Source organism: Xylona heveae (assembly GCF_001619985.1).
Source record: "Xylona heveae TC161 unplaced genomic scaffold L228scaffold_5, whole genome shotgun sequence".
In the NCBI taxonomy this organism is placed as follows: Eukaryota; Fungi; Ascomycota; class Xylonomycetes; order Xylonales; family Xylonaceae; genus Xylona; species Xylona heveae.
Genome location: NW_017264197.1, coordinates 1617718 through 1632512, shown reverse-complemented (window position 1 = coordinate 1632512; position 14795 = coordinate 1617718). Strand labels below are relative to the sequence as shown.

Genomic DNA, 14795 nt, shown 5'->3' with positions numbered 1-14795 from the left:
ATAACAAGCCAGGGAAGCCCAAGGGCATAGCCAGCATAGAGAACTCCAATAAGAATAAGAAGCAAAAAGAAGTAAAATCGACATTTCGTTTCTGTCGAATTTCCTGAGCTATGAAGCACACAGGGGCTTGACTGCACGTCCCATTAGAGACAAATCGAAAAGTCTTTCTTGGTGAGCATAACACATTAGGACCTTCTGAAACAAGAGAGAAGTGTCTTGCTAGGAGCAGGAAACGCGGGAACGCATCAGAGAGGCGGTTTCCACGAATGCCTGAAACAAGTACAAAGGATTAAACAGCACTAAACATGGGACGAGCGAAATGATGCAAGGGCTGACCGTGAGAATCCGAGAAACGTAAACATAGAATGAAGTTTCCAAAACGATGCAGCTTTTCAAAATCTTATGGACAACGGACCACGCAGCAGAACTATCGTGTTCACGACCCCAGAAATGCTGCCCCACGGTAGAAACATTGTCGGATAGAGACGAATGGACATATTTCGTAAAATATATTGGGGGAACAAAAATGGCGCGACTGTAGGTAGGCGGCCTGGAGGGTGGCGGCAGGCAGAAGACAAGTCGGGCGAGAGGCGAATCTGTAAGCTCTATAACCGAACTCACGATTTAGGAATTTTTCTGTGTTCTTGTGGCAACGGAAAACTGACTCTTACCTGCCATTTTCATGTGTTCCTAGCCTGGTGTACGTTGAACTCCTTGACAGCTTTCCGTAGCTCTTGCACTAGAGCTTCCTCTTCTTCTTCTTCGGCGGCCACCTCAGGAATTGTCTTGCCCTGAAGAAAGAGAAAAAGATCCGCCCACAATTCATACTCGACGGCTTCGGGGTCTCTCTCCTCCTCGGCCATGAGGAGCCTTGCGAAGGAAACGGTCGTATCGTGGGCAGCCTGGTTGCGTTCCCGTATGATCTAAGTATCAGACTATTGTCAGTAACACTGCTTCTTTTCCGAACTCTATAGGAGAGGAAACGATAGGAGACCGGAAGGGAGCATTACCCTATCTGCCTTGTGCAGAATTGGAAGATTCTGCACCGGGATTTTCGCTGCCCGGAGATTTTCGACTGTCAAAGACTTTGCAAACTGCTGTTGCCGGGTGGTGGAGTGTCCCTTGTTTGGGCTTCCAGCGACCCCTTTGCCTTGTTTTGCTTCATCAACTTCTCTAGGATAGCGACAACGAACTTTCCCCGATACATTTTTATTTGCTCCTTGACCATGGATTTGTGAAAGAGTCTTGCTTGTTAAGTGCCTGCTTCTAGGGTCTTCACAGTTTTTGCAAAGTCAATTGTTGCTGACGAGTGGTCGAGTGCCCTTTACTTGGGCTTCCCGGGCCTTCAAAATAAGAGCCCTTAACATTTTGAAGCTTAATCCGCTTCTCGAGAACGGCGACAATTAGATTGTTCCGATAGACCCTCAATTGGTCATCGACCTGAGCCTTTCGAATCATGTCGGAAGCTTCCATGTGCACTTCATCTTTTATTACACTTCTGAGAAGTGAAATATTATTTTCGAGCCGCTCCAGCTTCTTTTCCACGCTGTCTTTGAAACTTCCAGAGATAGCACTTTCTGCCAGTGATTCAAGTACACCAGTTGCTTTCTTCTGCCTTTTCTTCGCCAGTATCTCGATGGCATTGTAGTATGGATCCGGAGCAGGGACCAACGACCTCTCTGCTTTAAAAGAGAATTTCCAGACTCATAAAATGTTCGAGTGACTAAGCAGTAAAGGTTATGTGTTACATTTGTAATTGATCGTCGGCGACGGATCTCTGAAGTCTGAACGTCTTCGTCCTCTTTCAGCATCTTTCAACTGTAGAAGCCATGACACAGAAAGAATTTTGGGCCGCTTCCTCACGTTCGTAAACCCAATACTGTCATTTCCTTCTTCGCTTGAAGCGAATAGTGATCGGCAAACTCGTGCACCAGAATAAGGTCATGGACTCATGGCTCTTCAAATTTGCAAATTCTTCCTTTCACGCAGACTTTGTCAGCTCGGTCCTCCCTCTTTCTAGGATACATTCGTGCTATACATGAACTTCATTTCTTACCTGCTTTCTAACATCATAACTTCTGTGTTTCAAATCGCTTGAGAGCCGCTTTCAGAACACTCTCGTCCTTCCAATCGCTGGCATTTTTGCTCTGCCACTTTCGTTCCGTTCTTCTTCAATTTTTCGATCTCTTCCGTCGCCTCCAACATAACAATGTCCTTGTTAGTGTTATTCTCGTCATGCGGGGAATCCGCAATGCCCTTGTTGTGGTATTCTTCCATGGTTTTGTCGCGCCCTTGGACCGGTGATAGAAGGATGACTGTCCCAAAGTGTTAAAAAATCCCGAACATTTCGCTTTCGCCTGTTTCTTTTGTTTATACAGACAAGGATTATATAATGAGCATTGAAATCAGGAATGATCAACTGTTAGAAGTTTTTCCATTGCGGATGCAACGTTGACTTGATAGAGTAAACGAAGACGTGTTCGTTCGAGGGAGAACCACGAGGTTATATAGACGTCTGTCAGATAAAAAGGAAAGAGGGGCACATAGGGTCGTGTTTGCCGGTATATGCAGTCGTTCTTTCCGCATACGGTAGAAGCCGCCTCGATGAGGAAAGGAGCTGGTCCGCGACGAGTGGTTTCCAGCTCGGTCTACGAGTTTGTCAATTATATACAAAATTTAGATATATTTTGGATAGATGAATGACGGTAGAGAATTGATATGTGAAGATACTGGATATTTAATCCCCATTGTGACCGATATAGTAGTAAATGAGTGCTGCCACCGCGCTGCAACTAGAGTATTCACGATACAGGGAAGATATGCAGGCTTCACTGTGTTGGTATCGTATAACCAAGGATCAATAGGATCAAACATGGCCCGCGAGTTTTGAGATTCATCAATCTATATTCAGTGTACAATAAGTGAATATATATGGGTATGCTACACCGTTCCTTGCTCTTTTCAACATGACTCTATAATAAACATCATAACACTCAAAGATCAAGACCCTCATCCACGCTGCTGCATTCTCCGAATTCTCTCCTCAGCGGCGCGTGCTCTGCGTTCTCTTTCCAAGCGCATTCTCATCTCGGGGGTCATCCCTCTCATTTCCTCCTCTCTCCTTTCCGTTGCGGTCTTTTCCAGCTGTCCTAGGATTCCTAACCCGCCGCTTGGACCGTTACCTATCCTGGTGCCGTTGCCCACGACTCTTCCACCGGCCATCTTTCTGGCGGTTTCCTTCTCCTCCGCCTCTTTGGCTTCTCTTCTTAATCTCTCCTTTTCAACGCGGCGTCGTTCGGACTCTGCATCATCGGCTTGCTTCCGTTCGCGCTCCTCGCGCCGATCTGCGTCGGTTTTGCTCATTGCCTGCGGAATACGAGACTTTTCCCAGTCCCATCGGTTTTCACCGAGTTCGTGACGTGCGACCCGGAAGGCGTCGCGTGTAGACCGGTCACCGGCAAGGTCAAAGGGAGTTTTTCCTTCGCCGTTGAGGATGGTGGGGTCGTGTTCAGACTTGGTTAAGAGCGCAATGACAACGGCAGGTGAGTTGACACTTGCAGCGAGATGTAGAGGGGTAGGCGCATGGTGGTTTTGTTGAGTAGAGGCAGGAAAGAATGTAAAGTCTTTGGGGATGGAGTTTTTGGACAGGTAGGAGAGTACGCCGGGGGCTTTTTGGCGGCGGATAAGGGATTGAAGTTGGGAGGTGTGAAAGGCTTTGTCCTCGTCTTCTTTGGATGGTTTGGCGGGGGTGGATTGGCCGCTGGAGGGTTTTGGGGTGGATGGCTTCGAGGGTCGTTTGGAGGCTTGCGCTGCTTCGGCGGCGGCCAGAGCGGCCTCGTCGACTTGGCTGACTTTGACGCGGGTCAACTCGATAAAAGCCCGCATTAGCTCGGATTGTGTGGCGCGCCGAGTGCTAAATGGAAATCCGCGAATGCGGGGGTCATTGTGGCGGAGGATTTGCCCGTCATAAGGACCGAACAGGGTGCGCCGGCTGGTGGTACCAGTCGCGCGGATAAAGAGGAGTTGCGAGGTATCAATGAGGTCTTTCCATTCCAGGAGTAACTGACGGACTTCAGCCGTGAGTGCCGCCTCGTTGTATCGTCGCAGAGATGAACCAGCCGAGTGTGCGGCGCCCTTAGCAGAGTCATTTGCTGATTGTGCACCACCTTGTTTTCGACGCGTGGTATATCTGTGGAAAGTCTTGTGCGCGAGGACCGTTGCCTGGCGCTCTTCGACGCCTCCTTTCTTACCGACTTTTGGTGCAAGTGACACAATCATGGCGGCGAAGTGGCCGCCGCCAGTCATGCAAAGGAAGACGTGAGGAATGTCGAGAGGAGAGGGCGCTGGAGCTTCGTCGGTGGAAGATGCTTTTGGTACGGGGATAGGCGCGAGTTGCTTATTTCGTAGTGTATCGACAATATGACCCTCCTCATCCTGTTCTTCGTCTGTGAATATTGCGCGATAGATCCCCATTGATGTGTTGGATGGGAGGCTCGGAGAAGTAAACCACAGAAGGGGTTGTTTGCCAGAGCCACGTTTCCTAGGCCGCCCGAAATCGTCCTCATCGTCATTGGATATATTTGCTTGCTTCTTGAGTAGTGGAATCAGCATGTTGTCCTTTGATTTGGCGTTGTCCTCGTCTTCGTCCGAATCGGAAGAATCAGAGCCAGAAATGCTCTCGTTGAGATCTGTTAGCCCGTATAAGCTTCCATCCCTGTCCCTATCCAAAGATATCTGCCTAAACATACCATCTACGAGTTTCTCGAATTCTGTCTCCGTAACAGCCCGCGCCCCCTTGATCTTCTGCTTCACATTATAACCGTGAAAGTCCGACCGGACGTGATCACGCTGTTCTTGCACTGTCGCATAACTGACTCCACATAATGCGCAAGATGTTGCGGTGGAAGTCTTGCGTGCGTCGTCTTCTGTACCATTGGTTCTGCTTGCGTCTTGAGTAGTCGATCGTTGCTCTGTCGTCAACCTATCGTCTGCTTTGTCTTCTAGGCCGGTGCTCCTTGCTAATGCGTCCCCCTTTGGCTGTATCGTTGTGAGGATTTCTTGCGGGAGGTCAAATGCTGTTTCAGTCTCTGTCAGCAACATGGCTTAAAGAATCAAATGTCTGGTTGAACGTAGAGCGTATTTCTGAGGCGACAAGAGCCTAGAGTTCCAAACACCCCGCAGGGAATGCGACAGTTGCGACTGCACGTACCATAAAGCGGGCGTTTCCAAATCTCCTCCCCTTTTTGCGCCATTCTCCTAGGTTTTTACTCCTCTCTTGATGTATTATTTTCTTTAATGAAAGTTAAAGGTTGCGAAAAAGGGATTGTAGCGCAACAAAGGCACTTAAAATACTGCGGTAGGAACTTTTTTTAATGTTTGGTGATGCGAATGATGACACCGCGGGAACTTACGTCAGGCATCCAACACCCGAGCAAAAAGTATCCAAACGAGTCAGTTTTATCAACAGCCAGTCTGACTGAATGCCTTTTTTTAAATCTATATTCGGTTTTGACTAATGCTTGACCAGCCCCTGACGCACCAGAATAGAAATGTGATTTGGCATCGACGCTATCTAGTCTCTACTCAGCCTGTTCCTCGATGACTCGACGCTGTATCATTTTATCCATTTCCGGTATATTCACATTGCGAATATTCGACCATTTGACTCATTCGCAATAGCCTACCCATTTTGGTCTATATTTTGGAGCAATAAATTTTGAGATTACTTGGATCGGGCGATTCGTGTCCTGCCCAACTAGGCAAAAAAATAAATGCGAGGCCAAGGATGTGTTTTCCTGTCACTGAGCCAATGTTGTGGACATGTGTCGACGTTCAAAGCACTAAGCAAAAGAGACACGATCTGACCATGCTGGCCTACGATTTTGCGCAAATATTTTCTGGTTTTAGGTGGAATCATAAATTAGTGTGCAATCAAACTTTTTATTATGCAATTCTATAGCGTTGTGTCCGACAAGGTGTTATGCTGCTCTTTCATTTTCATGCAGGTTGGCAGTAATTGCCCGGGTATGTTCCCGTCACGCCCCGCAATTCTCCCTGAAACCAACCAGCGTCTGATGTCTCTTTGATCACGCGAATGCGATCGCCTTCTTGAAAGGACAAATCCCCTTTGTTTTGGCCCGTAAAATCGTATATGGCAACGACGTAATTGAACGTTGGCTTTTTCTTTGGGGGAGGTGGTGGCGGCTTCTTCTTTGCCGGCATCGGCGAGGTTGCCGAAGACGAAGGATTACGGCCACGGTTGAAGTAATCATTTGATTGAGCAGAAGACGACTGAGTCGGTTCTAATGAAGGGGTGTAATACTCGCCGCTGGAAGGAGTAGCGAAGCCTGGCTTTGGAGAGATGGCCCTGGAAAGCATCGTCGACGAGGAGGCCGAAGAGTGAGTTCCAATTTTGGGCCGGGGTCCGGGCAGAGGTGGGGTATACGAATCATTGTGAGAGGCTGATGGTGATGGAGATAAGGACCCAATCTTCGGTCTGGGGCCCGGGAGCGGTGGAGCAGATGACCCTCCATATGATGGCGAGCGCGATGGCGAAAGGCCGCCAATCCTGGGTCTAGCACCCGGAAGGGGCGGAGGCGGTGATTCAGCACGATCGAGACGGGAAGATGATGGTGAGGGTGATAGTGATGGACGTTGAGTGGTGGATTGACTGCTCGCCCGTCGCTGAGCAAAGCCATTGCGGATATTGAGCCCAGTGAGACTGCCTCCACGAGATTGCTGAGTAAGTTCCATTGGCTGCTGCACCGCCTTGCCGTTGGCCAGCGTCTTCAAGCCTCCTTCTGCCTCAGCTTGAAGCGGTTTGAAGGATTCCTCCCAAGCCGAGACAACCTGCTCCATTCCGGGTGGAGGAGACTGGAATCCATGCTGTTGACAGTAATTGTGGAGAACAGTGTATACTTGTGCCAAAAGTGTATTCTGCGTCATAACTTGGGACGCCAAAAATTCCGGTAGAAGGGAGAAAATAGCGGCCAGAAGAGGCGGCAAGGCCGATTTCAAACGATCATCTGCTGTATTGTATTCCTAAATCTAAGTCAGCGACTGCGCAATGTAATACCTGGCTCGATTGAGATATTTACTTCAGTAGCCCGATGAAGTTCCTCCTCAGCTTTTGCCATATTCGCAACTTCGCGATCTGATCGACTCGTCTTTTTCCTGTACCCCTCGAAACGATTTTGCGCCCGCTCAAAGTCGAGCTAGTAGCCTTGTCAGGACCGATGCATTCCACAAAGGAGGGACTGAGGTCCATCTACAAACCTTCTTCTCTTCTCTCCGCTTGATGGTTTTTTTCATCGGCTGAAGAGAGTCTCTGGCATTCATCGCAGGACGAATCAATTGGCCGTCAATTTTATTGACCTCCTCAAGCAAATCGGCCTTCACTTCATTGTAGGCTTCTTTGAGACTATTGGTCCGATCGATATTAATCTGCGGTGTCTGAGCCGGCGCAGGTCCTGAATAATCTCCTGCACCAACAATTGGATTGTATAACGAATCAAATTCGTTTGCTAGATTGGACTGTGTTGTCAAGATTGCGATCCAACCATCTCTCCAAGCTTTTGAGCCATCGACAATCTGGCCACTGTGTCAACGACAAGACATCGCAGAATCTTAATTCTCTCAATGACACTTACCTTAGCTAACATTTTGTCGGCATTGTCAAAGTCTTTAATCAGGGTGGCGACCTCAGAAGCGTCTACGCTCTTCGGGACCAGTCTCCCAATGCCACGTTTGACAGTCAGCATCTTTGCGCTGATGCTGTAAACAACGGCTTATTCAAGGAAACAGAAAGTCAAGATGGATTGTCAATGGGGAAAATATATCATGGGATCGAGAACAATGATAAATGATTTAAATTGGGTCCATGAGCGCTGACATTGAATCACGAGGGAGTGCGTTGCCTGGCGATCAACAATAAAAGTAGTTGGGCTGATGGACCCAGAAATGGCGTCAGGTCTCTTGCTGCGCCACAAGGGTCTTGGGGACTGTGTTCAACACCTGTCACCCATCACCAGTATAATGAATTGTAATCTCCCAATTCAATTGTTTGACGAATAGTATTTGATTGCAATAAGTACTATCTTTTAGTCAATGAGCATAGTCCATCCCCCTCGCCCCCTTGAGTTATGAATTCGTTAATTAATCTGCTCTGACAAGCTATGCACGTGATCGCGCGCCAAACGCGTCTCACGATATGACGCGAAGGAAATCAAATGTCATTGTCCAATTAGGGCAACTCCATCGTTTTCCATATCTCTATATCCCTGTCTCTTCTCTTCATCAGCTGCTCATGGCAAGCTCATGCCTAAGCTATTGATCGTGGTGCCCTCTTTACTGCGCCATTAGACCACAATGGAGCATGATAAAGAGCATTGGAAACGAAGGCCGAAATGAACACGCCCACACCTAGAGGGACGCCTAGTCTTACTCTCCCCTCAACTCAAAACACTGCACCCGTTCTCGAATTCGGCTGCCTGTATACTCTTGATATTCGCCGAAAGGCGAAACGCTGGCACGATGGCTTTCTTCGCTTCCATACCTTCAACAAACGTATCATGGTCTATGATATGCCGCGAAACTTCATCGGCGACGTACACTGGCGAGAGAGTGGAGATTTGCAAGACGGCGATGAAATTACATTGGAGAAGGGTGTGCTTGTACAGGTAGGCGAGCCAGTAGGACGATCTGAGCAAGATTTGACCGGGCTGTGGGAAAAGAAAGTCAAGGACCGTGAAGAGCGAGTCAAGAAGGGTTCAGTAACTCCAAGATCGCCAGCAGCAACCAGTTCTGCTTCCATCTCAGCTCAAGCTCAGTCTCCCACTCCGAGGAATCTTCCACTTCTCCCGGCACAATTACGACCTCGATCTCTTAACTCGCTGCTGGGACTGACTAGGAGGAGCTCTGGGAGAGTAGAAGCTCCTGTACGAACTCCGTTTGAAGAAAGATATGGCATTCAACCAGAAGAGGGATCTCATAAGAGACAAAAGACGGTTGCGGAGCCAAGTAGTGCTTCAGCTGTAACCCGACAGCCGCAGCCTCCCTCCTCAAAAGCGTCGGAACGCTCCTTGAAGCGGTCATTTACTGAACCGGAGCCGACAAACCGTAATAATGAGATCATTATCATTCCAGACGATGAAGCAGACCTTCGACACAGACGATCTCAAAGCAATCGTCCAGATAGGCGACGCAAAGAAGGCCATTCTACAAGAGATATTCAGAAACCGACGAACGATGCTACTATCGACGAGACGAGACGCGATCATGGACGGCCGAGTTCCTCTGTAGCCCACTTACCGTCAAAGCCGCTCCGAATATCCTCCTCTTCCTCGCGCAAGAGACTCATGTTCCAGGAGACTCAATCCTCAAGTATACCTGCTATATCTTCGAGTACAAAGCCACCAGTTCAGCCTCACAAGCCAGACATTCCAACATATCCAGCAGATGCGCTTGGCAAGTTTCAGCAAGAGCAACAGACACGCATAGCTGCGCGTTTATCACGGAAATCCAATCACGACATCGACCCATTTCAGGAGATTGGCTCAACACAGTTATTTGAAGACATTGCACAAAGTTCTGCTATAGAGCACAGTTCATCTTCATCATATCCGGATCTGGATCCGGATCCAGACTCGCTTTTTCTTCCAGAACGTCCACCGCCCGAGAGGCCACAAATTAACCGTTCTAAGCAAAGCCCTGCAGCTCTACAGAGTCCAACGCTTCAAGTGCAACCAGAAAAGCCTCCTCCGCAACCACTTCAAAAAAGGAAATCTTCCAACAAGGACAGCCCGTCATCGCTCTTGGAACTTAGATCCATTGATGTCGATGGTGATTCTGCCGGTGTCAGGAAAGGAATTTCCTCAAATGAATCTACCCCGAATTCCAATCCCATTTCCGAGAACAAACCCAACACTCTGGCTCCTTCAGTCACAAACCCTACAACCTCGTCCGGGCGATCAAAAGTTCAAAGTAGTCTGTCTCCCCTGCACTTGGACTCGAATCAGCACCATGTGTTTCCAAACATACATTCTGGAAAACCCATCTTGACCGGACCCGCGCATCGTTCAGACCCCTCTGCCAAGCCCGTCTCCGAGCACGTCGCGCCAGTAATAGCAAATGGATTAACAAAGTCGGGACAAAAGTCCAGACCTGAAGCCGGCCTCAAGTCTTCGATTGCCGCTTCTACTTCGGTTGCGCTTCCGGCCCCTTTGCCCGATCCAGCACCTACACATCCCCCTCCTCCTCCAGGTCCTCCCTCATCACCACCCGCAAAGCAAACCACAGAACCAAATGCAAGATCCAACTTCAATACTACTCAAACGCAAAAGCCCGTCCAAGCACCTACAAGCGAAGACAAGCCACCTCATATCCCCAACGAACCGTCAGAAGTAGTAGTTGAGAATGTACGACAACCTCCCCGGCTTCATCAGCATCTTTTTCAGAAGCGGCACCTGCAGCAACAGCAGCGGCACGAGCAACACGAGGAACACGAGGAACATCAGGGAAATAAGGAACAAGGATGCTATAAACAAGGCACATTTACATGGGAACAAACCGGTCCCTGGACGCGCGAGGCATTCGATTTGTTTGATTGGCGACCGCCGGGGTTTTGTGGATGAAGTTTCTTCTTTCGTCATTTCATTTCATTTCATCTCATTTTTTTCTTTAAATAGAAAAATGAAATATAATGATTTTCTCTAAGATAAGAGTATGAAGAAAAGAATTCAATACTTTTTTAAAATGTACACTTGTCCGTAGGGAAGCCGTATCGTATCGTAGCGAGGCATGTCGTGTTTTGTCTCCGTATTGCTTCTGCTTCCTTTTTTTCTTTATTTTTACTTTTATTTTTTTCTTAGTGTGTGAAAAAAAAAAGGTCAGCTAAGATTGCAGTTGCTTAGGAAGGGGGAATAAAAAGGCATATTATGTATTGAGTAGTTAGTCAATGGGAGACTCATGAGACGGTAGATAACATAAAGCGCAAATGACAGATGACAGGCAAGCATGCCACGACCACGTTTCGTGAACAAGAGTTGATTTAAAACGGACGAGCAAAATTAATTAAATAGAATAGAATAGAATAAGATAAAATAAAATGGAGCACTGGAAGTAAGAGAGTTTATAATCTTGGTCTAGTAAACACAAAGCATAAACTATTACCGGAGAAGAAGCGTTTCGTCATGGTCATGATCATCATCATTATTATGCATTCTGCGGTTTTCATCGTTCCTTCGTTCCAATCATTCCCATTAAATCATAAAACGGTCAGAGAAAGAGATGATTGTGAAAATTAAAGATCAAAGGGGAAATCAAGGCGGCGCAATTGAGGTGAAAGGCGCCATTTGGCATCCTGCACTGGCGCAGTGGCTGCACTGGCTGCACTGTTGAATGGCTGTCCCGGTTGGGAGAAAGGAAATGCAGCACCAGGTCGGAAATAAATGCGATATTCGTCGACGGTAAATAAGGTATCGTGCTAGACCCCCCGGAAAAAATATTAAAGAAAACAAAGGAAAGACATGTTTAAAAAGGGTCGAAATATCGAACACAGATGTTCGTCCTCATCTGTATCGGCCTGGGCGACGACCCTCGTAAATGACTTCTCGCTCGAATACACGATCGTCGTACACTGCTGGCCGGTTCAGACGTTCTCGCTCCCATTGAATTTCGTACATGCGGTCGCGACGGTCACGGCGAATGTCTTCCGATAGCTCGACGAGTTCAAGTACATCCTCCTAAAATGACGCCCAAGCTCGTTAGTTGATTTTGGCTCTTTCTTTCTTTCTAGAGGGCCAGAGTTGAAGTGAGTCACTCACGTAGTGCAGATATTCAATCACATAAAAGAAATACTCGGTCTCTTCAAATTCATATCCCATGCGCTCAATTGCTTCGCGAACAACCAAATCTTTGGTGATTTCGGTCCACATCGCTTCTGGACGAGGTCGTGGTGCTGGTCTGCCACGAGGCTCCTCTGGAACGGGCGGCTCGTCGGCTTCGGGGATAAATTTAGATCTTCTTACGCCATTGTATCGTTGCCAGGTGACTTCTTGGCTGGCACCTCCGATGCCGTCCATCTGGACACGCTTGGTGCCCGGCGGCACATCAACAATGGCCCAGTCACGAGTGGCACCATTGAATGCTTCACCAATGTAGGCTCGCTCTGCAGCACGGCGGTTGTAATAGTCGGCCTCAATCTCAACATCGTCGACGATTTCGCGCTCACGCTCTCGTCGAGGTCCGCTCAGCGACCGACGCCGGCCACGTGCTTCCTGTGCGTGACGACGGTTGGTCTCCCGCTCAATGATAATATCATCGTCGTAAAAGGGCCGGGAGCCACTGGAATCTATTGTCAGAGAAGGGAAGAGTGTTACGAAACAACGGACCAGAGTCTTACCGCCTTCGAATTTCAATTTCTTCCCAGTCTCGGGGTGGGGGAGACGGCGACTTGGGCTTTGGCGGTGGGATTCTCTCAATACCTTTCAAATTTGTCAGCACAGAGGGCCGGAAAAAAAAAAAGGAAGGCCTCCAGCATAGTGCGCCTATGAAGGTTCCATACCATGGTCAATGGTGCGAAGGTGTGTAATCACTTCCTTGTGGATCGGAGGCTCGCGGATCGGCTCTGGTTCCTTCTTCTCCTCCTTTTTCTCTTCTCTCTCACCTCTTCGAATCGTAATTGTCTCTCTTTCAACTTCGGGACGCCGCTCAGGTCTTCGTAGAACAACCTCTTCCTTTTCTACAAACTCGCGCGGGCGCTCACCTCTCCGAAAAACAATGTCATCTCGCTCAATCTCTCTCTCTCGTGGTCTCTCACCGCGTCGAAAGATGAACTCGTCCTTTTCAATTTCGCGCGGCCTCTCGCCGCGACGAATGATAATGTCTTCCTTTTCCACCTCCCTCTCGCGCGGACGTGATCGTTCTCGAACTCTTGAGCGAGGCCGAATCACCAGCTCGTCTCTTTCAACTTCTCGTTCACGTGGACGCTCGCGCTCGCGGGGTCGTACAAATTCTTCTCTTTCCCTTACCACCAACGGACCAGAGGTCGTTTTACCGTAATCTTCTCGCAAAAATTCTGGCTCACGACGCCTGGAAGGCTCCCGTCGTCGGAGGACTTCAACATCATCGTAGGCACGTCGTGGGCTATAATAGTCCCTCTCTTCGAAGATATCTCGATAGGACCGAGACATGGTCAAGTTATCTGACAAAAGGCCGGGAGCGAAGAGCTAAGCAAATGAGGTGGAAGAAATATAAAAAGACAAGAAATCTCGTGACACAAGATAATGTAAGAGTAAAATGATTGACGCTTTGTCGCTGAGTGTTCCTTGCCGCTGTTCTTAAGACACCAGTAATGCTGACCGAAGTACGAATCTAAATCAGCAGCAAGGGGAAAGATTCTGCATAGAAGACGGAGCACCGTTGCTACCGGCAGCAACACAGTGAGAGGGAAATGAAGAAGCAAAGATCAGTCAGTGGTCATTCAAGACGATTCAAAGAGCCCAACGACGACAGGGACCAAGCGTTTCGCGACAGGGTGAAAATGAAGCAGAAAGGAACAGGGAGAGAGAAGCGGGAGTGGTTGGGCGATGATAGTGAAGAGAGTAAAAATCCAGGGAAACCCCGTCGTCATCAGCAGGAGGAGGTTGGGCGTGGGTTGACGAGGCGTTTCTGTCACCGACTATCGTGATTGGGCTACCGAGCTTGGGCGCTTGGCGGGGCAGCACACTCTCACAACTTTCCAAGGCAGTCCAGGCTGATCGAAATTGAAACCTGAGGGAAATGAAAAGTGAATCAAAAGGACGAACAAGCAAGGTGATTAGAGACGTAGATATGTAATGCACGCAGTGTGGTTTTAACGCGGGAAAAAGCAAGACTATGACCAAAGTTACGAGCGGAGCATAAAAGCCGGGAATATTATATGCAGTAGTAGAGATTATGTACCCCCGCAAGCTTTTCAAAATGACTACTGGCCTCCCCCGAGAAAACCAAATACAGAGGAAAAAGTGGGAAGAATGGGCGTGGGGAGCATCTCCCATAGAGTGGAGAGAGAATGCAGTGCTATTGGGTTCGAGCTGATTCACATTCATGGGCTGACGCAAGTGCTGCCGCAGGACGGCTGCGGGATGATGTCGTAGACGGCGCGTTGTCAAGCTTGTCCAAGGACACCTATAGGTAGGTAAGTCTTCTTGCTTTCCCATATCTGAAACCATGGGCACATTCATCATTGACATGTTTGAGGCTGACAGCCGTTTCATGCAGATGAGACCCTTATTCAAGTTCAACGCCTGCCCATTAATGAGTCCTCTGTTCTTCGTAGGTAAGTTCATGTCATTTTCCCCTCCTAATCCTTTAGAGGTTGTCAGTGACTTATCGACCCCTCGCCTGTCGGACACAACGCGACCCCTCCTCGCTTACGTAACAGATGCCATTCGACGTTGGCTTGAGGGGCAATACTTGAAGGTACCTTCCTACTCAGATTCTCCAGCCTTCCTCAACCGAAGTTGACTCTATATAAAGTACTATAAAGTATTTCGCTTCAGACTGCTTATCCGGCGGGGCTGTCGGTCCATCCCGCCCGGACGCCCCAAAGGGTTTTGTCCCACGGCAGGCTCTTGGTTGCATCCATGGGCCCGCTTCCCCTCGTCACTGCATCGACTTCAATCCACACTGTGAACCAATACAGTAAAATGGGTAGAGCACCCTGCTTTGATCATTTTAGCTGATGATCGACGTAATCCACCAGATATCTGAACGCCCACGGTGTTGTGGCTCGACATCTGTACCTTACAGACAAG

General features: G+C 48.5%; 6 protein-coding genes across 6 annotated transcripts; 1 reads left to right on the top strand and 5 right to left on the bottom strand.

Annotated features, from left to right (window-relative positions):
- Positions 1-441: 441 nt before the first annotated feature.
- L228DRAFT_283072 (hypothetical protein) lies at positions 442-1473 on the bottom strand (the record flags this gene model as incomplete). The annotated part of the gene is made up of 4 exons (XM_018336072.1): positions 442-605; positions 672-923; positions 1011-1150; positions 1329-1473. The coding sequence occupies 3 exons, from the start codon at positions 1471-1473 to the stop codon at positions 681-683; spliced, it is 528 nt and encodes a 175-aa protein (XP_018188568.1). The 3' UTR covers positions 442-605; positions 672-680.
- Positions 1474-2774: 1301 nt separating this feature from the next.
- Positions 2775-5408, bottom strand: L228DRAFT_247454 (hypothetical protein). The gene is made up of 3 exons (XM_018332644.1): positions 5210-5408; positions 4749-5075; positions 2775-4688 (listed from the first exon to the last, which is right to left on the bottom strand). Exons 1-3 carry the CDS (start codon positions 5250-5252, stop codon positions 3010-3012), a joined length of 2049 nt encoding a protein of 682 aa, XP_018188567.1. The 5' UTR covers positions 5253-5408; the 3' UTR covers positions 2775-3009.
- A 497-nt stretch (positions 5409-5905) lies between these two features.
- Positions 5906-7910, bottom strand: L228DRAFT_247452 (hypothetical protein). The gene is made up of 4 exons (XM_018332643.1): positions 7650-7910; positions 7276-7590; positions 7098-7214; positions 5906-7041 (listed from the first exon to the last, which is right to left on the bottom strand). The coding sequence occupies exons 1-4, from the start codon at positions 7758-7760 to the stop codon at positions 5998-6000; spliced, it is 1587 nt and encodes a 528-aa protein (XP_018188566.1). The 5' UTR covers positions 7761-7910; the 3' UTR covers positions 5906-5997.
- Positions 7911-8041: 131 nt separating this feature from the next.
- Positions 8042-10718, top strand: L228DRAFT_247451 (hypothetical protein). Its single transcript, XM_018332642.1, has one exon. It carries the CDS (start codon positions 8406-8408, stop codon positions 10629-10631), a length of 2226 nt encoding a protein of 741 aa, XP_018188565.1. The 5' UTR covers positions 8042-8405; the 3' UTR covers positions 10632-10718.
- Positions 10719-11099: 381 nt separating this feature from the next.
- On the bottom strand, positions 11100-13340 carry L228DRAFT_141364 (hypothetical protein). The gene is made up of 6 exons (XM_018329177.1): positions 13008-13340; positions 12764-12953; positions 12563-12694; positions 12401-12482; positions 11823-12342; positions 11100-11741 (listed from the first exon to the last, which is right to left on the bottom strand). The coding sequence occupies exons 1-6, from the start codon at positions 13188-13190 to the stop codon at positions 11568-11570; spliced, it is 1281 nt and encodes a 426-aa protein (XP_018188564.1). The 5' UTR covers positions 13191-13340; the 3' UTR covers positions 11100-11567.
- L228DRAFT_141356 (hypothetical protein) lies at positions 13341-14724 on the bottom strand. Its single transcript, XM_018329176.1, has one exon. It carries the CDS (start codon positions 14325-14327, stop codon positions 13491-13493), a length of 837 nt encoding a protein of 278 aa, XP_018188563.1. The 5' UTR covers positions 14328-14724; the 3' UTR covers positions 13341-13490.
- Positions 14725-14795: the final 71 nt, after the last annotated feature.